The 26,591-nt window shown below is 35.9% G+C and overlaps 1 protein-coding gene across 1 annotated transcript in view; it reads right to left on the bottom strand.

Annotated features, from left to right (window-relative positions):
- Ttc6 (tetratricopeptide repeat domain 6) overlaps window positions 1-26,591 on the bottom strand; it is a 222,464-nt gene that overhangs the window by 131,008 nt on the left and 64,865 nt on the right. Inside the window, exons 3-4 of the mRNA XM_063246763.1 lie at window positions 4,775-4,885; window positions 53-262 (exon numbers count right to left, since the gene is read on the bottom strand). Of these exons, the coding sequence (XP_063102833.1) occupies window positions 53-262; window positions 4,775-4,885 (321 nt within the window). The remainder of the gene's footprint in view (window positions 1-52; window positions 263-4,774; window positions 4,886-26,591) is intronic.

Here is a 26,591-nt window from a genome sequence, read left to right as displayed (position 1 = left end):
AACCCTACATCCTTAACTCTCCCTGATGTTTCCAGTGTTAATAGTTTTTCACCTTTATGGATACCCGCTTAAGTACTTTAGAGTCTCTTTTGAGCTGCCCATCTTCCATACGTTTAGTTGTTTCCTCTGTTGGGTGCATTTCCAATGATTCTTGATATTTAAATGCTATGTCTTCTGTGTCTAAAGATGGTCGATCCGATGCATCCTCCTGTTCAGTTTGAACAATACTTGAGCCTTCATCAGGAAGCTCCTCAGACATACTCTGTAGGTAGAAGTAAACAAAGAATGCTTTTTTGCTGCTCCTCTCAACATCTTCAGTTGTACAATATTTTTGACCAGAAAATTAGTATAAAAATGTATGCTTGAAATTGAAATGTGAAGTTTCCTCTCTAAATTTAGAAAGAAAAAGTCAAACTGGTTAAGAAAATTACAAAGGTTAGTAAATTCTTTTCTCTGGCCTCTGTCCCAGAAAATATACCCATCCACTATTACAAAATAAAAAATCTTAGATATCCCTGTGATACTGTTCAGCACACACAGGATCAAGCCAGTGTCCACTCCACAAAAGGCACTACAGAACAGCCCTCATTTCATTATTGCACTTGGTCCCAGTTCAAGCTTTTGACCACAGAAACACTGAAGCTTTGCACAGGCCTGACGTGCTCTGGGCCTGAGAAACGGGTTTCTCATAGCCAGATGCTCTTCCAGAAGTTTAACTTCAGTTCCCAAGGAACAGCTATGCTAGAAGCCTCAGAAAGGCCACCACACATCCCAGCTCCATCCCATGCCCAGTCGAGAAATTCTCACAGAATGTCTCCTCCACCTATTTTGTGCTCTTTCAAATGTTCCATTGATTTATACTGGTATCATACCAAATTCTAAAAAGAGTATCTTTATAATCATGCCAGTTAAAATGTCATTGTCTCAGGATAACAAATGATAAGACTAGTCTAAATCATATAGAATGACCTTAAGATGCAATGTGTAATTTGGTCTTCTCATTTTCTTGTAAGTAAAATAAAGGGTAAAAGATGTCACACAGTACCAAACACTATGCCAGTTTTTGTTGTGCAAGAAGGGATAAGTGGATCAAGAAGTGTTAAGTTTGCAAACAAGAAGTGTAAGTTCATTCTTGAGCTCGGTTTTGGGGGGTTTGTTTGTTTTATTAAGCTACTGGTTGGTGTTATGGAAAGAATAAGAGACTTTTTAACCAGATGGGACTGAATTCAAGTCCTGAATGTGCAAGTTACTCCAACTATTTTAGCCTCACTTTCCTCATAAGTCAAAGGAGGCTAATAAAACCTTCTTCAGAAAATGTCAAGTAGATATAAGGTAATACAGGTTACAGACTTTGTTGCTACACTATCGTCCTAAGACAAACTCATTCATTTTATGGTCCATAGCTTTGAGCACTGCCTTCATTTCCTTCCTTCTAACATTCTCTGCTCCTAGCCTCCTCTCCACAGTCACACATACCACCTACCAAAATAGAAAACAGACAAAGAAAAGCTTAAGAAAAATAGCATCCCTCCAGCTGCAGTTTCCTATCTTCAGAATGCCGCCCGGTCTCACCTTCTCCACAAAGCCTTTCACGATCAGCTTTTGTGAGCCCTGTCTCTACGTCAGTATTATCACTCCATATTACCATTGCCTACTCGTCATTGTAATACTAATTGCCAAGAGACCTCATCTAATTTCAATACTGAGCACAGATCCCTGAAGTAGAAACTGCTCGTAGCCCCATGGAGGCTAAGATAAGCTACATAGCTTGTCCACGGTCATACTTTCAATAAGTAGCAAAGTCTTGTTTTAGCACAAACTGACTCTAAACTGTGCCTTCTACCTGTTTGCCCTTCCACAGAAGTAATTCACAAAATGAGGTCCACAAACTCCTCATAGTCGTTGAGAGCCTTTCAGTGGCTTGCAATGTCACAAACACTTTCCTAATAATACTAAGATGTTATTTAACTTTTTCCCCGGTGCTCAAATTTGCACAGATGATAGAAAGCACTGGTGCACAAAGTGGTGAGGCAGTACTTTTCCAATGACTAATATACATCAGGTTATTAAATCATTCATGGAAACGACTAGCTAAAACAGCAATAGACAAATCAATGGATTTAATATGATAATATGTAATAAGCCCATTATCTGGTTTCTCATTCCATGTCGCAATTAATCCTTAAGAAAGTACCAGTTGTAAAATTTTGGTGCATTAAAAAAAGGAGTATCCATAATTACATTTTTAAAATATTTAAATATGGTTCTCTTTCCATTCTGCATCAGACCACATTTACTTAACAGACTTAATAGCCAAAGTATATTATTATACTTAGTAATCAAAAGGGCATACTGCAACAGATTGAATAGACTCTCTGTTAAACCAGACATTAGACTTACGTAAAATTTAAGGCTATCATACTCTTCTTATGTCATAGGCTTACTATTGTTATTTTAAATGAGTGAATAAACATATTCAGTTTTACCAGTTTCTAATAGGTAAATATCAGTCAACGTAATTCACATTAACAAAAATTCTTTTGGATCCTTAATTTTTCAGAGTAAACAGTCATCTCAAGACTAAAACATTTGAGCACTTTCAAAGTTTAAAATTTGAGAACTCTTTAAAAAGGAAATTGTGCTTTAGGGGGTGAAATTTAGTGGTAGCATACTTGCCTAGCATGAATGAAGCCTTGGGCTTGATTCTCAGCAGCACAGAAAGACAGGGAGGAAAAAGGAGAAAGAAAAAGAGGAGAAGAAAGAAGATGGAGTGGGGGGGCACATTTGGTATGCTGTAGATCTGCAATTATTTATGAATATATAAATGAAAGGAAATTATTTCTGATTTTTTTCAACTATGCAATTAATCTCTATTAGAATATTCATTAAATAGTAGTATACTGCTTTCTCTACATATATTTGTATGTACCTAAGTGAGTTCCATCAAAGCAAGAACTGCTTTTGTGATATATTTGCATCAACAATCTCTTTGGAACCCAGTGGGAAAAGAAATAAATGTATTGCTTTTTTTTGTAAGTATAATAGGAAAATACTCACAATGATGGCTCAAAAACTCATATTCAAAATAGTGAACACTTGTTTAAAATCTATTCCATTAGCATTCCTCTTTTTTAAAAAGTTGCATCAAAGAAGTAAGAAAGCTCTGACCTGGTGGCACAGTGATGCTCAGAACTGAGGCTTCTGTGTTCCAAGGAAAGTGAGTTACAGAAAGCACAAGGCCTTCTGGGATAGAAACACACTGACCAGGGCTGTTTAGACAAATCACAGCACAGGATCTACCAGGGAAACATCTACACGTTGGACAAATATTTGAAGTTCTGCTATTGGGCATAGAGTAGGTACCAAAAAAAAATGTATCTAGAATGAAAGATACTACAGAGGAGACTTTCTACTATGATCAGATACCAAGTTAAGAAATATTTTCCGGGGCTGGGGATTTAGCTCAGCGGCATAAGCACCTGCCTTGCAAGCAGGCAGTCGTGAGTTCGATCCCTGGTACCGATAAAAACGAAAAAGACAAAAAAAAAAAAAAAAAAAAAAAAAGAAATATTTTCCATCTCAAGAGGAGGTGAGCTTCCTCAAAAAGACAGTAACCAGGAAAGGTTCAGCAACTGCTTAAAGATGTCAACGCTAAGTGGGTTGTTCCACAGAAATTGATATTTATGTTTAAATCTTAATTTTAAATAGTCAAGATGATGTCTAAGCTAGGTTCCTAATAGTTGGCCTTTTTCAGAGTTTCCTTGCTCATCACATACATGCAGTGAAAGGTACTGAGTCATTTTTATTGTACTACTTACTAATTGATCTTTCCCTTTGTAACTACTAAAGGATTAGTGGTCAGAGGTTTTGCTATCTACCTGTAGATACTGCCATCCAGAAGCAGGTATGTTAGAGCTCAGTCTTCAGACCACAGTATGAGTGGCAAGGCTTCACAACATACTTATCCACAGAACATAGCCAATATGAGGTGAAGAAACTCAGGCAATGAGAATACAAAGCATCTCAAACTCATGGTTCTAACATTTGTGGCAATAACATTATAGGATGGACATTATAATGTTCACTTTCTGAACATGGTATGTTATCATAAAAGTAAAGAAGGATTTCAGTACTTATGTAGATAGAATCTTGTTTTCTAAAGGAACAAATTCTGTATGTAATGATAACAATTTTATTCTTCCTATGTAATGGAACTCATCACGATGCCATGTTTTTATGCAAATGTGAATTTTTATACACAGGGAAATACTTCCCATTCACAGAAAATATTGTCCAGATTGCCTCAAACTCTACAATTACTTTTTCCAATTATGGACAAAAGGGACGGTTTGTTTCTGCATAAACTTCTGTCACCAGTTGTTTATGTTTCTCAATAAAAAACGTCCCCTTGTTTCTTCAGTTCTTCTAACAACACTTCTAACTAAATGCAGAGTGAAGTGTGGCTTTCACAGAAGCTAACAATTTTTAATTAACTCTTGAATGACTGACTAGATATAAAGGTCTCTCAACTAGCAAATCTGTTAAAATCTCTTCCTTCTGAAAAACTTTGGACCTTAGCTCAGGTCTGTGATAGCCAGAGTGAACCAAAATAGCCAGCATCCCCCAACTTTGTTTTAGATTAGGTGTGCTTACAGTTAACCACACCTCTAAAATAAATTAGAGGGAAAAACTTAAGCTCTATATAAACATTCAAGCAATAGAAAACAGACTACTACTTCAATATAGGCAAGGAGGTTTTTATTAAACACTTTACCATATAAGGTTCCTCGATATTCATCTGTGAGACACGCTCTTCTTCCATCGTCAGTGTTTCTGCTTGCACATCATGTGTTTTGACATATGTTTTTCCCATCAAAGCTATATCCTTGAAGAAAGAAAGGGAAACAAATGATGCCAATTTAGAAATCATTGAGGTGCATTACTTAATATAGCAAAACTTGCCAATTAATCAGTAAATTAAAAATACATAATAGAAGTATAAACTAAACAATAACATGCAGTAAGTGAGAAGTACAGAAAAAGGCACATAAAAATATTTTTATCTTCTTTCAATTCCATGACCTTTTTAAATTAAATTACTCATTTCTACAGGAACATTAAAATTTTTTAATTCCCTGTTAACTTGTTTTTTGTTTTTATTTTGAAGAGAATAAAACCAAATGAGAAAAAACAAAATGTGGTCAGTCAAAACAAAAGGATGGATACAGTACATAACTTAAAACTAAAATGCAAGGTGATCTGCAATGGTTACCATGATGTCTCTTGTTATGTTCAATAGAATTGCCCATATCATCGGGCACAATAAAATTTAACATAGCAGTACAGAACAAAATCAATATAAAAAAAACATGGGAGACATTATAGGACTTCACAAGAAGGTAATAGTCAAACCAGAATGGGTATCCTAGTGAATCTTATTGTCTTTAGAGTAGTTGCCTATACTCTCAGACTTGATACTGTCAAATGTAGCAGATTCAAATAAAATCAGTCAAGACAAGACAGTGATCAAACAAAACAGATCCAAATAAAATCAGTCAAAACAAGACAGTGAAAGCAATACAGGGCTTCAGATTAAGTTAACAGGAAATTTAAATGGTTATTGTGGTATATCCTGCTATCTTTGGAATAACTGTCCATGCCATCAAATATAGTACAAGTAGACAAACTGGAACAGAATATAACCAAACTAAACACAATGATGAAAAACAACATGGGTTTCAAATCATGATACAAGATTAACAATGACCACTGCCTTCCCTTTTTAGACAATTCTTCCCCTTTCACTTTCACGGGATGCATTGTATACTTTGCATCCCACTAACTCCTTCAGTTTTTAGATTAGCGAGGCAGTCCGCTATTCATCTAAATGGTTCTGAACCTTTCACCCCTAAGCTTGATCTCAAGTTGTATCCATTTACCTACAAGAGCCTCAAGGTTTTCCTTCCTTATGGCTGAGTAGCTCGTCATTGTATAAAAGTGTTATGTTTTTCCAAACAATCTGCAGCTGAAGGGCGAGCTATCTTCATTTTCTATGGTTCCCTATCACATAGGGATTATACATAGCATTATTTTCTCACCTTTGACTTTCAGTCCGAAAACTTTCTTTCAGGTTAATTATATTTCTTATATAGAGCATCTTGATGGACACTATCTCCTGATCCACTCTGCTGTGTTTCTTTTTATTAGTGTTTCGAGGCCATCCATGTTAGCAATTATGGCCAACCTTCTCTGCCTTATCTCTGCCATGCTATTTTTCTGGCATTGTTTGTCTATTTTTCCCCTTCATTCCAATGTCTGCCCATTCAGTGAGCCCCCTCTGCCATTGTTCCTGAAGCCATAGTCTTTTTTTCTCTCTCTCTAGAACGTTCTTCAGTATTTTTGGTAGGGTTGAATTGGTCTATGAATTCCCCCAGTTCCTCATTGTCATGAAAGCATCTTGCTTCTCCATTAATTTTGAGAGATAGTTTTGTAGAGCACATCAATCTAGGTTGGAGGGTATTTTCTTTCAGGGCTTGAAATACTTCACTCCAAGCTCTTCTTGATTTGATGGTTTGTATCAAGAAGACTATTGTGATTCTGATGGGTTTTCCTTCCAGGTGATCTGTTTCTTTTCTCTGATAGCTTTTAATGTTCGATTCTTATGTTGAATTTCTGGGATCTTAATTATTATATGTCTGGGTGTAGATCTATTTTGGTTATTGCTGGCTGGAGTTCTGCATGCCTCATATAGCTGAATATCATTTCCTTTTCTTATGCTTGGGAAGTTTTCTTTAATTATTTCTGTAAATATCCTCTATATTTCACTTGTGTTTACTCCTGCTTCTTCACTCACATTTCTTATTCGTAAGTTATAGAACCTCTTGTCATCTTCTAGCCTTTGTATTATTACTTCCTGGTTCCTTGATATTTTTTAAGAGATCCTTCCTTTTGTGATTACAAGTTGCAAACTTGTCTTCAAGTTTTGATAGTCTATCTTTAGTTCTTTCAAGCAGTTTTGCCAGCTTTCAATGGAGTTTTTAATTTCCTAGTGATCTCTTTGAATCTGTTTCATGTATTCTAGATCTTTTTTATTCTTCATCAAAGGTTTCCCTCCTTTTTCTCTGCTCTGTTCTTCCATCTGTGTCTTCTTGAGAGGTACTTAGCATTTCTTTTATTACTTTTTATATCTCCCTTTACTTGTATTAGTATTTCTGTCTTAAATTCTTTTATAGTGTCACAAAGATATTTCTTTATGTCCAATGCTATTTCTTCAGAAACTGCAGGTGTGCAACCCCTGATCTCTTCTGTGTTTACCTCTCCTTGGCAAGTAGTGCTTGGGTTGGAGGCTAGAGACTTCCTTTTGTTTCTTCCTCTTGTCATGTTTCTGTTTTTTCCAGAGAAGTGGATAGTGGGAGTCCCCAGCACTTCCTGTATTGGTTACAATTACTCTGAAGCATTCTGGCTGGGACTGCTGCTCTCCCTAGTCTGCTGGTGACCACCCAGGGACAAGCAGGGGTTGAGCAGGCTGGCCCCTCCCTTCTGACTTGGTTAACCACTGGAGTCTTCACCACATTACTGTGTGCCACATGGATGGGGCTGGTTAGTAATAACTTCAGGGAAACCTCATCCTTGGCTATTGGATTGCATACAAGGGCAGGACTAAGTCCAAGCAATTCTTACCAGACTGCTCTGCACTAAGAGTGACTGAATGAAGCCACTGCAGTTCTGGTTCTGAGCTTATCCTGCCTGACTCCAAAATGTTGTCCAGTCAATTGCCCACTCTGGTGGGAGGACTGAATTCCCCACACTCGCCACAAGCCCATTCAATTCTCCAGTCTGCCACTCCCCTCTGTGACCGCATCCTCCCACCAAGGCCCTTGGCCTTGCTGCAATTCACCATGACCGTGTGTCTTCAGATTCCAGTGGTGTTTAGCAAACAGTGGGACCAGCTCCGGTGACAGCGTATCTGCCTACAGCCTTCCATCCAAGTTTTTCTTTTATTTTCTTTCTTTTTTTTTTCACTTTAGTTCTTTCCTGAGTCAAGAGGATCCATCTCCTTCCATCTGGTCTTCTCCAGGATGCTATATCCCAGCATCTGAGCTGTTTCTCTCAGAGAGGCATTTTACTTTGCTGCTTATTGATCAGCCATCTTCCCAGCTTCCATTGTTAAATTTAATAAGATGATTAACATATTAGCTATCACAAAACACTGCCATTAATTCAAATACTATAAAACACTGCACAAGAGTTAAAAACAAAAATTCAGTTCAATCAAGAACAAAAAAAGAATACATTATGTCAATAAAACTTCATAGGTTATTACTTCTAAGGTGGTTCTTACAGTTGCAAATGCCATTTTCACTGATACACTTGAAGTGACAAGAAAACAGCATATTACAATGATTAACAGTAAACCAGGAATAGAGACATTAATTCTCTCTGAATTACAAGTCTATGGATCAGGCATCAACAGTCAAATTATTTTTCTTCCACCTCAATTTTCTCATTCTTAAAATGGGCGGTGCAGAGGAGGAGCTGGGCGGATCTGGAGTGCTTGCAGAAGCCCCTTCCTTTGTTGGAGGACTGAATATCTCTGCAAGCAGGGAGGGATCTCAGGTTCCTGAGGCACCTCGGCCTGTGGCTTCTGGGTGCAGTGAAGTGGAGCAGCGGGTTAGAGACCACTACATCAGCCTCCCCATCCCGGCTACACTTGGAGGTCTGCTGAGCTCCCGACGGGTGGGCGGGCCTACACTATCCCCCGAGCCCAGCTGCGCCTAGCCATCCCTGTGCAGAGGAGGAGCTGGGCAGATCTGGAGTGCCTGCAGAAGCCCCTTCCTTTGTTGGAGGACTGCATATCTCTGCAAGCAGGGAGGGATCTCAGGTTCCTGAGGCACCTCTGCCTGTGGTAAGTGCTCAGCACACTCTGCCCAAATCTCAGACTGTTCCGGACCCCCCAGGCTTCTGGGTGCAGTGAAGTGGAGCAGTGGGTTAGAGGACACTACATCCGCCTCCCCATCCTGGCTACACTTGGAGGTTTGCTAAGCTCCCGACGGGTGGGCGGGCCTACACTATCCCCCAAGCCCAGCCGCGCCTAGCCATCCATGTGCAGAGGAGGAGCTGGGCGGATCTGGAGTGCCTGCAGAAGCCCCTTCCTTTGTCTGGAGGACTGTGGATATCTCTGCAAGCAGGGAGGGATCACAGGCTCCTGAGGCACTGCGGCCTGTGGTGAGTATCCTAACCCGGCTGCGACTGAAGAGCTGTGGAGCTTCCAAGGGGCAGGTGGGCGCACAGTGACCCTGAGGCCCAGCTTGTCTGGAACTGCGGAGTTCTGAACAAGCAGAGGAGGGCCATTGGTTCTGCAGGCCCAATGGCTTGGGGTAGCACGGTGCCAGAGTCTCAGTAGCTGCAAACATAGAAGGGGATTTTCAACAGATCCTGAGGAAGCTTTCAAATAACACTTGAAACACAGAAATATAGGAAAATGACAAAACGAAAGACCAAATTACAACCTCAAACCTCCAGCCCATCTCAGGAAACCCTAGGAGGAATGTATTTAGAAGAAAATATATCCCATCCACCTCATATATCAGACACAATAGCTACTGAAGTTGACAAGCAACTCCAGGAAGCTTTAAAGAAATTCAAACTCGAAATAATTTCCCAGATAAAAGAAGAAATGATAAAAGAAATGAAAGAGATTCTAAATATATCTAAAGAAAACACAGATAAAAAATTGGAGGAACTAAACAAAAAGATAGAATCCCTAGACGAGCAATATAAGAAACAAACAGAATACATAATGCAGATGCACAGAGATATACAGGAAATAAAAAACTCCACTGAAAGTTGTAAAAACCGCCTTAATGAAAGTGAAGATAGAATTTCAGACCTTGAAGACAGGATTGCAGCTAGTGAACAGGAAAGGAAAGATCTTTTAAAAATAACAAGGAATCAGGAAACAACAATTCAACAACTGCAAGACGATACAAAGAAGAATAACATAAGAATGGTAGGGATTAATGAAAAAGAAGGAGACAACATACAGGATGTCAAGAGGATATTTAGAGAAGTAATAGCTGAAAATTTCCCAAGCATGAGATAAGAAACTGACATCAGGATCAGGGAAGCATATAGAAATCCAAATAGTCATAACCAAAATAAAACTACACCCAGGCATATAATAATCACCATCCCAGAAATCCAACACAAGAATAGATTATTAAAAGCTGTCAGAGAGAAAAGACAGATCACTTATAAAGGAAAACCTATCAGAATCACAGCAGACTTCTCATCACAAACAATAAAGTCAAGAAGAGCATGGAGTGAAGTATTCCAGATCCTAAAGCAAAATGATTTCCAACCTAGACTGATATATCCTGCAAAACTATCATTCAAAATAGATGGTGAAATATGATACTTCCATGACAAAGAACAGCTGAAGAACTTCATGAACACCAAACCAACCCTGCAAAAAATATTGAAAGACAGTTTAGATACACAAAGGAAAAAAACCACTAAGCAAAGCAAATAATTAAACAGAACAGAAAGATAAAGATGCAACAGCAGAGAGATAACATTCCTACAATTAACCAGCATTTAACAGTAACAACCATTAATGTAAATGGTCTCAATGCACCAATCAAAAGAAACAGACTAGCAGAATGGATCAAGAAACAAAATCCAACCATATGCTGTTTACAGGAAACCCATCTAACCCAGAAGGATACTCACAGACTGAAAGTCAAAGGATGGAAAACAATTCTTCATGCAGCAGGAATCCAAAAAAAGGCAGGAGTAGCCATTCTGTTTGCAGACAACGTGAACTTTAAACCAACAATGACCATAAAGGACAAAGAAGGTCACTACATACTCGTAAGGGGAAAACTCCAAGAGGAAGAGATAACTATCTTAAATATATACGCACCAAACTCCAGAGCACCCAGTTATATAAAACAATTATTAACAGAAATGAAAACTCAAATTATCAGTAACACAATTGTAACAGGAGACCTTAATACGCCATTGACACCAAGGGACAGATCAACCAGACAGAAAATGAGCAAAGAAATAACAGAACTGAATCATACCTGTGAACAAATCGGTTTGATAGACATATACGGAATGTTCCACCCAACAACATCAGAATACACATTCTTCTCAGCAGTACATGGATCATTTTCTAAAATAGACCATATATTAGCTCACAGAACATATTTAAACAAGTGCAAAAGAGCTGAAATCATCCCTTGCATGTTATCGGATCATAGCGCTCTGAAATTAGAAATTAATGATAAAAGATACTGCAAAAATCCCACAAACACATGGAAACTGAATAACACACTCTTGAGTAATCAGTGGGTCACAGAAGAAATTAAAGAAGAAATTAAACAATACCTAAAAGAAAATGAAAATGCAGATACAACTTACCGGAATCTGTGGGATGCAATGAAAGCCATCCTGAGAGGAAAATTTATTGCACTGAGTTCCCACATCAGGAAAACAGAATGAATACAAATAAATAACTTGATGCTACATCTCAAACAGCTAGAAAAAGAAGAGCAAGTCAAGCCCAAAGCCAAAAGAAGAGAGGAAATTATAAAAATCAGAGCAGAAATCAATGCAATAGAGACTAAGAAAACAATCCAAAGAATCAACAAATCAAAGAGTTGGTTCTTTGAAAGAATAAATAAAATCGATAAGCCCCTAGCCAACCTTATTTTTAAAAGGGAAGAAAAAGCTCAAATTCATGCAATAAGAAATGAAAAAGGAGAAATCACTACAGACCCAATAGAAATACAGAAGATCATCAACACCTATTTCGAGAACCTCTACTCTCAAAAGTTTGATAACACAGAAGAAATAGACAGATTCTTAGAAGCATATGAAGTGCCAAAGCTAGATCAAGAGGATGTAAAACTGTTGAATAACCCAATCTCTGTTACTGAAATTGAAAATGTAATTAAGTCCTTACCCACCAAGAAGAGCCCAAGCCCAGATAGATTCACTGCAGAATTCTACAAGAAATACAAAGAAGACCTAATGCTGACACTCCTCAAACTATTCAATGAAATTGAAAGGGAAGCAATCCTTCCTAAGTCATTCCTGGAAGCAAATATTACTCTAGTACCAAAACCTGAGAAAGACCCAACTAAAAAAGAGAACTATAGACCGATCTCCCTAATGAACACAGATGCAAAAATCCTCAATAAAATATTGGCAAATAGGATCCAGCAAATCATCAAGAAGATTATACACCATGACCAAGTGGGATTCATCCCAGGAATGCAAGGATGGTTCAACATATGCAAATCAATAAATGTAATCCACCATATCAATAAAGCCAAAAATAAGAATCACATGATCATTTCTATAGATGCAGAAAAAGCCTTCGATAAGGTCCAACATTTATTCATGATAAAAACTTTACAGAAAATTGGAATAAAAGGTCTTTACCTCAATATAATAAAGGACATTTATGACAAACCAACAGCCAGCATCATACTAAATGGCCAAAAATTGAAAGCCTTTACTTTAAAATCAGGCACAAGACAAGGATGTCCTTTATCACCACTCCTATTTAATATAGTACTGAAAGTACTAGCCAGAGCAATTAGGCAAGAAAGAGAAATAAAAGCGGTAAAGATAGGAAAAGAAGAAGTTAAGTTATCATTGTTTGCAGATGACGTGATACTCTACATAGAAGACCCCCTAAACTCCATTGAAAGACTCTTAGATACAATAAATAAATTCAGTAATGTGGCTGGATACAAAATCAATACTCAGAAATCAATAGCATTCCTATACACAAACAACAAAATCACAGAGAGGGAAATAAGAGAAACTGGACTATTCACATTAGCAAGCAAAAAAATGAAATATTTAGGAATTACTCTTATGAAAGAAGTGAAAGACTTATACAGTGAAAACTATAATACACTGAAAAAGGAAATTGAAGATGATCTCAGAAAATGGAAAGACATCCCTTGCTCATGGATAGGAAGAACAAACATTGTGAAGATGGCCATTCTCCCAAAACTCTTATACAGATTTAATGTAATCCCAATAGAAATACCATCAACATACCTTATAGATCTAGAGAAATCACTCCTAAATTTCATCTGGAACCAGAAGAGACCTAGAATCGCAAAGGCAATTCTAAGCAGCAAAGACAAAGCAGGAGGCATCACAATCCCTGACTTGAAATTATACTACAAAGCAACAGTAGTAAAATCAACATGGTATTGGAATCAAAACAGAGCTGAAGATCAATGGAATAGATTAGAAGATACAACCACAACTACAAACACACTCAACCACCTTATCTTTGATAAAGGAGCCAAGCAGGTTCACTGGAAGAACGACAGTCTCTTTAATAAATGGTGCTGGAAAAACTGGCTCTCCATTTGCCAAAAACTAAAGCTAGACCCATGTCTATTACCATGTACTAAATTAAAATCTAAATGGGTCAAAGATCTGAATATTAAAACAGAAACACTTAATCTATTGGAAGACAAATTGGGTAGAAACCTTGGAGACATAGGGGTAGGTAGAGAATTCATGAACAGGACTCAAACCGCACGGGAAATACTTCCCAGAATCAATAACTGGGACCACTTCTTATTAAAAAGTTTCTGCATGTCAAAAGAAATCTCCAGCATAGTGAAAAGAAAACCCACAAACTGGGAAAAGATTTTAGTGAACTCTCTCTCAGACAAGGGACTCTTGTCTAAAACATATAAAGAATTTAAAAAAACTCAGACCTCCAAAATTCAAAGATCCAATCCAAAAATGGGCATCTGAGATGAATACACAATTCTCAGATGAAGAAATGCAAATGGCAAATAAATACATGAAAAAATGCTCATCATCATTGGTCATTAGAGAAATGCAAATTAAAACCACACTGAGATACCATCTCACTCCTGAAAGAATGGCCAGGATCAAGAAAACCAACAACAAATGCTGGAGAGGCTGTGGGGAAAAAGGAACTCTCCTGCACTGTTGGTGGGAGTGTAGACTGGTACAGCCTTTGTGGAGGTCTGTCTGGAGATTTCTCAAAAAGTTGGGATTGGAAATCCCATTTATTCCAGCTATTCCACTTCTAGGCATATTCCCAGAACTGAAAGCATCATACCACAGTGATATATGTGCACCTATGTTTATAGCAGCACAATTTGTAATCGCCAGATCTTGGAAACAACCCAAGTGTCCATCAACTGAGGAATGGATAAAAAAGTTGTGGTATTTCTATACAATGGAATATTATTCAGCTATAAAGAAGGATCACATTGAGATATTTATCAATAAATGGGCACAGCTTGAGACCATACTCATAAGTGAAATAAATCAATCTCGCATATATGAATACTGAATAGTTTCCCTAATGTAAGTAATGATTCAAATATATAAAAATATGTGGTAATCATGATTCCCCATTATGTGGCCTTGAAGCCTTATAAAATTTTCACTTATTAATTAGAAAGGCTTTCTTCTGGGCTTCTTGATATGGAAATATTTGAAGCTATAGTATATGAAGTTTTATCCAAATATTTCAAGGAAAAAGACAGACACTATGGTAACTACTATTCTTTAAAAAAAAATATTTAGTTATTTCTTATGTTTATTTTAATTAAGGGGAAAAATTAAGATACATAATAGTAACTCTTTTTGATTTCCTATTAACTTGTTTTGAAGTCCTGTAATACTCCCACGATCTTGTTTTGACTGATTAGACTCTGTTCCATTCTGTGCGATAGTATCAAGTTTGAGGGTATAGGCAACTACATTGAAGGCAATAAGATTCACTAAGATGCCCATTCTGGCTTGACTATTGTCTCCTTTGGAAGTCCTGTAATGTTTACAATGCCTAAGTTTTATTGGTCTTGTTCTCTACTGTTTTGTCCAACTTTATAATATCTAATGAGATAGACAATTCTTTTTAAGAAAACAAGAGACAACGTTGATAACCATTGTTAATAACCTTGTACTCTGTTCTACATCATGTGCTATGTTTATCCTTGGTTTTGACTGACAGCTTTGTTTTGCCATATTTGACTTTATTCTCTCCCCCCCAAAAAAAGTAATAAGAACTAAGGAGTAATAAAATCCAAAATGTGTAAATTTTGTTGTAAAAAAGAGAGGGAGAAAAAAAAAAGAGCTCTAACGGATATAACAGCAAGTGTGTTTAGGGGTGTTAAATAGCTGACTATATTAATGTTTTTGGATCATTGAACACAGCTGTTTGCAGTCTCTCTGTTTGAATGTCTACTTTGTATTCTTTGATACTGTGATTTGAGCAACTATTTCCAAGATGATAATATGTAATCTATTAATAGGTGATTTCTTACTGTTATGTTTTTTTTTGTAATTCTGTATCATGTGTAACCTTACACCACTTTGTTTTGTTTTGTGTTTTTCTCTTTTTCCTCTTAAATAAAATTTAAAAAAATGGGCATGCAACTATATGACTTTTTAAGTCACCTTTGTCCTCTAGCCTTTTAGTAATGTTTATAACACAATTTGAATGCCTGCTATGCTTTAAGACCTTTTTAAAACTTTTTTATTTATTAAAAGATCTGTCAGACCACTGGTTTCTATTTCTACTGTCTTGTTAAAATAACCATGAATTGAGCCAGGGATTTAGTTCAGTGGCTCAAGCCTGCCTGGTAAGTGAGAGGTCATGAGTTTGATCCCCAGTACAAAAAAAAAAAAATGTAAATTGAACAAAACATAAGAAACTCTTTTAGGATTGGATAACAGGCAATAAAGGACTATCATGACAGAGACAATCAAAGTAAACAAAATAAAAGCTACAATTACCTTCATATTTCTGCCTGACATGATTCCTACACCATAACACAAAAACGAAAACTCAGAGTTGAAGAGAGAAATAAGATAGTAAAACAAGGATGCTAGATCTTGTAAGGCATAATACAGAGGTGTTTCATATACAGTAATAACTCCAGAAACCATACCAAACTGGTCATGTGATGATGAAACATAGAGGCTAAAGAAAGACTAATAGGGAGGCAAAGAATTTTACAAAGGAGCTTTAAACCACAGTACACAGAGCTCACATCTAATGATGGAAATCATTAGAACTCTCACCATTCATTATAAACCCCAGAAGGACCACACATTGGTATTTAACTGCCTTTTATAATTAACTCCAATAATTTTAAAGTGCAAAACTCACAATGTCTAGCATCCAAATTACTAGTTGTACATAAAAGCATAATACATATGATAGAACCAGATGAAATCCACAGAAATGTACCCAATAACGCAAAGACATTGAAATTAGGATGTAAGGGCATTAAACTTCTAGTATAAATATTACAAATGCTCAAATTTAAACAAAAAGGTAAGCATACTGAGGAGCAAATGTAAAATTTAAAAAAAAAAACAGAATCAAGCAGGATATGTATAGGTAAATCAAACATTAGTTGAAACAAAAGCTTCACTAATTAGAAACAGCCAGACCTGCCCTTGTGTGCCTGCCACACTGGGATGCTTGCATCCTTTAGGTCACCAGTATGGGCAGGGAAAACGAGCCAGATTAGTCCCATGTGCCCATAGTCTGCCATTGGAGATGCTTACTTCCCACAGGCAGCCTGTGCTGGCCAAGAGAATCAAACAAACACACCCTGTGCACCTGCTACCATCAGGGGAGTGCTAGGGTAAGCTGCACAGGCTGAGACAAGAAGCAGCCTTGCCACACACCAATGGCCAACTGGCTTATCAGGAGGGGCCTACGAAAATTTCAAAATGAAGCAGCAAAAGGCAATCTCAGAAATCCAGCCCACACAGAACAACTCTGGGAGACACAGACATGGAAAAATCTGGAAGTCACAGACCTAAAAATCTCTGAAAGCATAGCCACTGAAGTAAAGAAAAACTTTCATGAGTCTGGAAAAGTAATCAGATCAAAAATAATACCTTAGGTAAAAAAAGAAATCACAAACATAATGAAAGAATTGCTGAGCAATTTTATGTAAGAAGATTTACATTAAAAAGGAGCATAGAAAAATGATGGAAACCTTGAATGAACAATATAGGAAGGAATTACAATGCATGAAACAGACAAAGAGATATTCAGGAAATTAAAAACTCCATTGAAAGCTGGAAAAACTGCTTGAAAGACAATGAATAAGAGTAGTGATAGCTGACAACCTTGTGTTACTCCTGATTTTAGAGGGAAAGTTTTCAGTTTTTAACTATTTAGTATGATGTAGGCTGTTGGTTTGTCATAGATGGTCCTTATCAGATTGAGACAAAACACCATCCATTCCAATTTTCTGTAAATGTTTAACATGAATGGATGATAAAAGATATCAAATACTTTTTCTGCATCTACTGAAATGGTTATGTGATTTTTGTCCTTGGCTCATCAATTCTTATTGAAAGGCCTATTGCAACACAGACAGCATTTATTCAATAACATGAATGAATGTTATTAAGAACAGTAAACTTTTTAATGTTTTAATTCGCAACATCCTGCTTTCTAGATAAGTAGTAGCCTTAAAAAATAGAGATAATAATAAAAATAATATAATAGTGACAGTCTACATCCATGTGTAGGATGGTATGCACAACACAAGCTGTGCATATACTCAGAAAAAATTTCCAAAGCTGAGAATTTTCACCTCTGACCAATTTTAATGCACAAAATAAACTGAAAGTGAAGGTTAAGGAAAAGTTGAAATCTGCTTGCCTGAGTAAGCAGAAATTTGGCAAAGGCTAAAAGACACTGCTTCCAGGCATTCAAAGAAACCTAAGCAGACTCTTTAGTGGACATACACAATAAAGAATGTGAGATGCAGAGAATTAGTTCAAGTAAATCACTACTTTTTTAATGACAACAAAAGACAACAATAAGCAGAAAGAGTAGCAAATCATCTAAGATAAGGAAAAATCTTATTTCCACAATTGTCGTATTATTTTAAATGTCCAGTTTACAACAAAAAAATATAATACATGTAAAGAAACAAGAAGGCACAGCCCAACTCAGGAAACAAAGTAATCAAAAGAAACTATCCCTGAGGAAACCCAGATGTTGGATTTACCAGAAAAAAGTTTTAAGTCATCTGTTTTAAATATATTCAAAGAACCAAAAAGATTCCTTTACTAAAGAAATTATGAGAATAATGCTTCACTATATAGATAATATCAAGAAAGAGACAGAGTCAACCTACACAATCGATGAAGTATTGGGAGAGATTAAAGTTTAAAGGGGATCCTCAAAGGAGACCTCACTCAGCTCAAAGAATCTGAACCGAGCAGAAGAGATTATAGCCATAAGTAAGTAAAGAGAAAAACGTACATACTAGGTACCCTTAAAAAAAACTGTGGAAGAGTAAAAGAAAGGTGACAATGTCCTGGAATCTCAAAGAACCACACTTAATATAAATTGTGTCAAGTGGTAAAAACATGCAAGAAGATATTAATTCTATCAAAAATATAGATTCCATGTAGGGAAAACAGAATGAACTGAAAAAAAGCAGCAAGGTGAAAATAAAACAGAGTGAATGAGATATGAAACTTTGAAGAAAAATAAACTGAAATTATATTAAAATTTTAAATATATTTTAAAGCAGAGCTTTGAACATGTCAATGAAGAAAATTAAAGAGGCAGATGACAAACAATATCTTTCAAATTACAAACAAAAATCATGAGTCAGAGGAAGGTAATGAGAAAATAATGGTGTAATTAAACTGAATGGACAAATGCTATGACAATATTTGGTGTTTCCAAAAAGCAAAATAAATGAAAAGCAATCAAAAGACATAAAAGAATCTAATTGATTTTTTAAACATGCTGTCATGTTCCAGAAAAAAATTAGTAGAAATAAGAGCATAACTAAATATATTCTTATAAATATTTAATTAGAAACATAGCGGGCATCCAAGCTTGTACCCAAGAAAAGGTACTTGGTCATATTCTGAAAGGCAAATGATGACTTAAGAAAGCAGAGATTCCACAGGTTAATTTAACAAATGCAAATAGGTTTTTAGTTATAAACAGATGAATCTGGACAACTGTCAAATCTGTCTCAGTAACTAGTCCTCAGTTCTAAGAAATTTCTAGAAGCACAATCTGAAGAAATACTTTCCTTCGGTGACTCCAAGAGGTTGACAGACACACAAACTTTTGGCAATGAGTTTGGCAAATAGAGAATAGAGACAATATCCCTAATTGACTCAGAATTCTGCATGTGTTCTTTGCAGTGAGAAGCATAGATACTCTCAGCTCAGAAAATTCACAACACATGAACTGGCTACATAACATGAATTTAAAATATTTTGAAGAGGCAATTAAGGGCTCAAAAATGGAAATGAAAGTACAAACATAAATAAGGCAAGGGAACATTTAAACACAATCATCTATGTAATTTTTAAATGGCTCATGAGCTGAATACAAATATCAAGAATTACATTTTAAAAGACACAAGAAATAGCTTCTAGATGATGACTACAGGCAGCCAGCACTCACAAATAACTCTAGAATATTCATCCAAACCAAATACACAGTCCATTAAGGAGATACAGAACCATAAGAAATCACTACATTGCAATTTGAGTGAGCAAGAAAACATGTAAAACACAGAAGTAATGATATTTAGAAAGAAGTAGAAGAAATACACCACAGCACTAAACAAACTGCATCTCAGTGGAGGACAAAAACTTCCACTCCCAATCTGTCAATAAAAGAAAATTCCTAGGGCATGATAGTGAGTGTGGACTTTGCTACTGGTCAGAAATATACATACCCTGAGAAGAAAGAATATCTGAGTTCAGTCAAGGGAACAGGGCTAGAATTGATAATTCCTAGCTTTTCACTCTAGGTTTAAACAGGGTTGGCACAGGAAAATATTTGAGAAGAATCTTCTTCCCCTTCCCCTACTAAAACAAGCAGAAGATGGACTTGGTGTAAACATGCACAAGTCATCTTAAGTAAATCCCACTGTCTCAGTATGTGGCCAAGAGCGTATCACAAAGCGAAAGTTAAAAGAGCTCCATATAATTATGGTAGAGATATCCACCCCAACTGATCTGCAAACTTCTACACAAATCACGGGATCATAAGAAAGGCAACAATATTCCACCAAAAATCCACAACTTCCCAAAAATTGATTCTATACATACTAAATTTAAGGAAATTCCAGGCCAAAAAAAATTTTAAGTGCTAGTTAAAATAATCCATGAGATTAATGAAGATATAATCAGATGAATGAATCAATTAGTAAAATGATCAATGCATTCAAAGAAAACGTGAACTGAGTTAATTAATGAAAACAATACAATATATGAAAGATCATTTCATTTAAGAGATGATTATTCTAAAAAAGAACCAAACAGAAATCCTGGAAATAAAATCTTCAAATAGTCAATAACTCAGTTGAGAGTCTCAGTAATAGGCAAAAGAAAACCACCAAAGGCTATCAGGGCTTAAAGACAAGGTAAATGTACTTAACATTCATACAACAATAAAGAAAAAATAGAAATGAAAAGATGATACAAGAGCTTTTGGACTAATTTAAAAGAAGACCTACTGGCTTCAATAAGGGTATGGAAATACATGCTAACAGCATAAAAAAAAAATCTTTTTCACTGAAGCTATAACAAAAAATTTCCCAAATCTTGGGAAGGAAATGAACATCCAGATACTAGAGGAATTTATAAATCCAAATACACACACACAAAAAAAAAAAACCTCTGCATAACATATTATAGTAAAACTGACATAAATTCAGAACAAAGAAAGGATATTAAAAATGATTAGATAAAAAATACAAAATCACTTACAATGGCAAACCCGTAAGTATAACAGCCAACTTCTCAAAACAAACTAAAGGCCAAGCAGACCTGGATTCAGGATGTATTTCAAGACTAGAAAGAAAATAATTGCCAAATCTAGATTATTATATCTTTCAAGTCAAAAGAGAAATAAAGACTTTCCAAGATAATTGTGATCTAAATAAACTTGTGACCACTAAACTAGCATTTCAGAAAATATTTATAGGAATCTTAAAAACAGAAAAATACAATGGTAAGTGTAGGACCAAGGGAAAAATAAATCTCACTGGGAGAGTAGACAAATGGAAATTAGAAATGAGTCAAACACTAAACGTATTATTCAGCTTTCCCATCACTGGGACAAAATACCAACACTTACCACTTAAATGAGGGAAGATTTAACGTGGCTCACAGTTTTGTAAGATTTAGTCCATGGTTGGCTGTCTCCAAGGCAGAACAGCAAGATGGCAGAGGAAAGTTGTTTACTACTTGGCAGTCAGGAAGCAGAAAGGAAAGGGAGGAGTCACACACAAGACTAACCTTCCAGGTCATCCTCAGTGACCAGCCTCCAACTAGGTCACACCCCAAAAAGAACATTCATCGATAAACTCATCAATAAATTGATCCACTGATGAAATAGTACCACCATTATCCAATCAGCTTTTAATAGATCCACTTTTGAATACATAATAAATCTGTTGGATATTTTAGATCTATACCTTGACACTAGAAAATCAACAAACTGACAGGAATTAGTACTTATCTTTCAAAAACAACACTAAATGTAAAAAGTCTTAATTTGATAATTAAACAACACACATTGGCAGACTGGATCAAAAAACAAAACTCAACTATATATTGCCTTCAAGGAATACTCTCTACCACAATGACATATATGACTAAGAGCATTTTAAAAATAATACTACACAGCATCTAAAAAAGTAAGCAAGAGTAACAAAAATTATAACTGACAGAAAATCAGACTTCAAACCAAAATTAGAAGAGACAAAGCCAGTCACAGCATATTAGTAAACAGAACGATTCACCAAGAAGAGACAATGATTGCAAGTACACATACATCGAATATAACCCCACCAAGTTTCATAAAACAACCACCACTTGACATAGACTTTAAGTATAATCATGGTAGATGAGTTAAGTACTCCATTCTGACAAACTGGTCAACCAGATATAAAGAAACAAAAATCAAAGATAAACTACACATATCAAATGTATTTAACAGACATCTACAGGAAATTTCATCCAACAATAAGAAGACTATACATTCTTTCCAGAAGCTTATGAAACTGTCTCTAAAACTGGTAACATTTTAGACCATAAAGCAAGTCTCAATAAATAAATAACTTGAAATAATATCATGCATCCTATCATATCACAATGGAAATAAATTTCTTGCTGAAACTATAAATCAACAGCAAAAAAAAAAAAAAACCTACAGAAACTACACCACAAGATGGAGGTTACACAATACACCTTTGAGTGATCAATGAGTCATAGGGGATATCAAAGGAAGAATTTTAAAATTCCAGGAATTAACTGGTATTAGAAAACAAACTTGTCAGAGTCTGTGAGACACAAGAATGCAGTTACAAGAAGAAAGCTTAAAGCTAGAAACTCCAATATGAAAAAAATAGATCTTAAATTAATAATCTAATGATGCATCTCAAGATCTAGAAAAACAAGTACAAAAACTCAAACTTATGGCAAGAAAAGAAATGTAAATATCTAAGTAACAGTGAATGGAAAAGAAACTAAAACAGCAACAAAAAAATCAACATACCACACAAAGATACCTGTTTGAAAAGATCAATAATTTTGATAAGTCTTTATACAAACTTACCAAAGGGAAGAAAGGCCTAAATTAATAAAATTTGAATTAAAAAGGTGAAATTAAAACAAATATCAACAAAATTCAGTGAAATACTAGAAGACTATTTTAAAACCTTGTATTCCAGTAAACTTCAAAAACATAGAAAAAACAAATTCCTAGAACTATATATCATACCAAAATTGAACCAAGAAGACATAAAATCCAAATAGATCACAAGCAATGATAGAAATAGTAATAAATATTTCCCAAGAAAAGCACAAGACTAAATGAACTTATTATTGAATTTTAACAAAAAGAACTAATACCCATGTTTCTGAAATATTTCCAAGAAATAGAAAAGAAATGGTTCCAAATTATTTATATGAACCTAGAATTATTCTGATACAAAAACTGAATGAGGGCTCAAGATAAAAAAGAAAACTACAGGCTAATATTCTTAATGGACATAAATGTAAAGTTATCAAAAAAGATTCATGCAAAGGGAATTTAAAGGCACATTAAAAATGCCACATAAATTGATTTAATTCCAGAGATACAAGAATGGTTCAACAAGCTAGGCATGGTGGTGCATACGTAAAATCCTAGCATTTGGGAGGCCGAGGCAGGAGGATCCTCATAAGTTTCAGACCAATCTGGGCTACAAAGTGAGTGCAAGGCCAGGCTGAACTGCATAGTGAGACCCTGTCTCAAAAAAAAAAAAAAAAAAAAAAAAAAAAAAAAACAATGGTTTGAAAAACACAAATAAATGTAGTATACCATATGAAAAAATTCAAAGGTTTTAAAAACCACATGATTATCTCAATAGAAGTTTTTGAAAAAGCCTTTGAAAATATTCAACATTCCTTCATGATAAAAGAATCTTTTCTCAAATTGTTATAGTACTTGATACTTTAGCCAGGGCAATTACACAAGAAAAAGAAATAAAAATAATACATAAAGGAAACAAGTCAAATCCTCCCTATTTTATAGGCCCCTTTCCATAGAAGACCCAAAAACTACACCAAAAGATTCTCAAGATGTAATAAATTCATAATATCAAACAGAAATTAACAAAATTGATACTATAAAATACAAACAGTGAAAAAATTGAAGTGGTAGTTCTTTGAAAAAATAAACATACCAAATCGTCAGACAAACCTACCAAGAAAAAAAAGATTGATATCAATGCAGTTAGAAATGAAAAAGGCAAAATCACAATGGATATCATCAAAATCCAGATAATCATTAGCAACTATGTAAATTTGTGCTGCAAAAATTGGGAGAATATGGAGGAATTACAAGGCAGAAAGAAGTCATAAAAAATCTAACCAATCAAATAATAGACAATGAATCAAAGTAGCAATAAAACACCAGATAAGAAAAGCCCAGGAACTGATGGATTCACTTGTAAATTCAAGATTTCCTTGAGATGATAATGTTAAGTGAAATAAATCAGCCATTCAAGGCTAATATTGTATGGTTTCTCTTATAGTAGGAACCTAAAATATAAATAAGTAAGACAATAGGAGATAGGGAAATAGGTCTTTTGCAAAAAGGAAGGAAACCAAGATATGGAGGGCAGGGAAGGAGGATGGTAGTGGGGAAGGAAAAGAAGGGGATGGCAAGAGAAAAGATTTAATATGTGTTATGTATATTTACCAACTCTCGATGAGGAATGTGATCATTATATACTGCAAACATGTGCTAATAAAAAAATGAGTTGAGAAAGAAACACATAATCATTTCAGATTTATCACCGAAATGTAAGGATGATTCAATATATAAAAAGGATCAATCAGTGTAATATACCACATTAGTCAAATGAAAGCAAAAGCAACACATAACCACCTCTACTGATTCAGAAAAAAAAGACGTAGTAAAATCCAATATTCTTTTATATATGAAGGACTTTAAAACAAAATACTCTAAAAACTAGGTGTAGAAGGGAATTTTCTAACAAAGAATATTGATAAAAAATTTGGAGCTCACATTATACATAATAATGAGAGACTGAAAGGTTTTCACTTAATACCAGGAATAAGACAAGAATGCCCAAATCTGCCCAGTGATTCACCCACACCCAGGAACTATCTCTGAGTACAACAAGGACCAGGAATCCACACCCAGTGAAGATGGCACTCATCAGGGAACCCTCAGTAAGACCTGCAGGAATTGGAAGTCTGCACCCAGCAATCCACTCACCCCAGGAATCATCTTTGAGACCTTGGGGACCAAGAGTCTTTGCCACCAGTGACCTGCAGTCATTAGGAACTCACAGTGAGGGCTGTGGGAACTGAGAAGCTGCACCAAGTGACCATCCCTTAACCAGGAACCATACGTGACACTTGTGGAACTGAGAAACTATATTCCTAGGAACTATCTGTGAAGTCCACAAGGAACAGGAGCCTGGGCACAGAGACCCACAACCATGACAGTACTCAACTCACTGCCACATGGGTTGCCAGCACAGGAAGCAAGTAGGTCTTGACATTTGGTTGATTTGGAGAAACACAGGAAAATGCCAAAATGAAAGAATAAAAAATAATCTCAACCCATCCAGATCAAATAGAAGAGACACAGACATGAATGAAATTAGAAAGCACAAACCTGAAATTTCTGAAATGATAGCAATGAAAGTAAAGTAACAACTGCAGGAATCTGTAAAGGAAATCAGATAAGAAATAATCACTCAGGTGAAAACAAATGATAAACATAATGAAACAATTGGTGAGTATATTCAAAGAAGACATAGATAAAAATAGAGCTGCAAGGAAAATAATGGAAACTTTGAATAAACAATACAGGAAACATTTAGAATATATGAAACAGATTAAAGGAGATATCCAGGAAATCAAAAGTTCCATTAAAAGCTGACAAAACTGCACACATGAAATTGAAGACTGACTCTCAGACCTTGAAGACAGCACTGCAGCTAGTGATAATGAAGCACAGATCTCATAAAAAAAAAAAAAAAGAAACCAGGAAATAACAGTTCAAAAGCTATAAGATGATGCCAAGAGAAATACTATAAGGTGAGTAGGCGTCAACTAAGAAGGAAACAACATAAAAGAACTATTTGCAGCACTAAAGCAGAAAATTTCTCAGACATGGGAAAAGAACCTGACATACACTTAAGTGAGGCCTAGAGAACTCCAATTAGCCATAACCAAAATAAATCACCTCAGCATATAATAATCAAGATCCCAGAAATTCAGCAAACGAACAGAATATTAAAAGCTGCTAGAGCCCACATGCACACTTGGTACCATCAAGGATGCATCTCACTGGTAGCCAGCATGGGTCAGAATCATGAGCCAGTCCCACCCTCGTGTAAAATACTAGCTGCCAACTATATTCCCAGCACAAGCTGGGAAAAGCAGCAGCCAACCCCACAGTAGCACACCCACTGGCCTCATTGGGTACCCACACCCAGCACTGGCTGGGAGAACCAGCCAGGCATGCTTTGGAGAAATCGTAGCCCATGAGGTAATTGCCTGGGACCCCACAATCTGCTTGTCTGGAAGAACTCAGCAAAATGTCAAGAAGAGGAAGCAAAAGACATTCTCTGACTTCCAACCCATGCAGAGCAAGTCCAGAAGATGTAAACATGGAATATACCAGAAGTAGCACACCCGAAGTCTCTGAAGTAATGGAAACTGAAGTAAAGAAATAACTTTATGAGGCTATAAATGAAACTAGGTCAGAAATACTATCTCAGGTAAAAGCAGAAGTGAAAAACGTAATAAAAAATTGCTGAGCAATTTAAAGAAGACAAAAAATAGAGGAGCATATGAAAATGAAGGAAATTTTGAATGAACAATATAAGATTTAGAACACATGAAACTGACTCAAAGAGATAGCCAAGAAATTAAAAACTCCATTGAAAGATGGCAAAATTGCTTGAAAGAAACTGAAGATACTCTTCCAGATCTTGAAGTCGGGATGGCAGCTAGTGATTGTGAAA

The sequence above is a fragment of the Cavia porcellus genome, unplaced genomic scaffold (genome assembly GCF_034190915.1).
Source record: "Cavia porcellus strain 051 isolate PalLab524CR breed Dunkin Hartley unplaced genomic scaffold, mCavPor4.1 scaffold_1, whole genome shotgun sequence".
NCBI lineage: Eukaryota > Metazoa > Chordata > Mammalia > Rodentia > Caviidae > Cavia > Cavia porcellus.
Note: the sequence above shows the minus strand (reverse complement) of the source record. Positions and strands in the feature narration are given on the sequence as shown.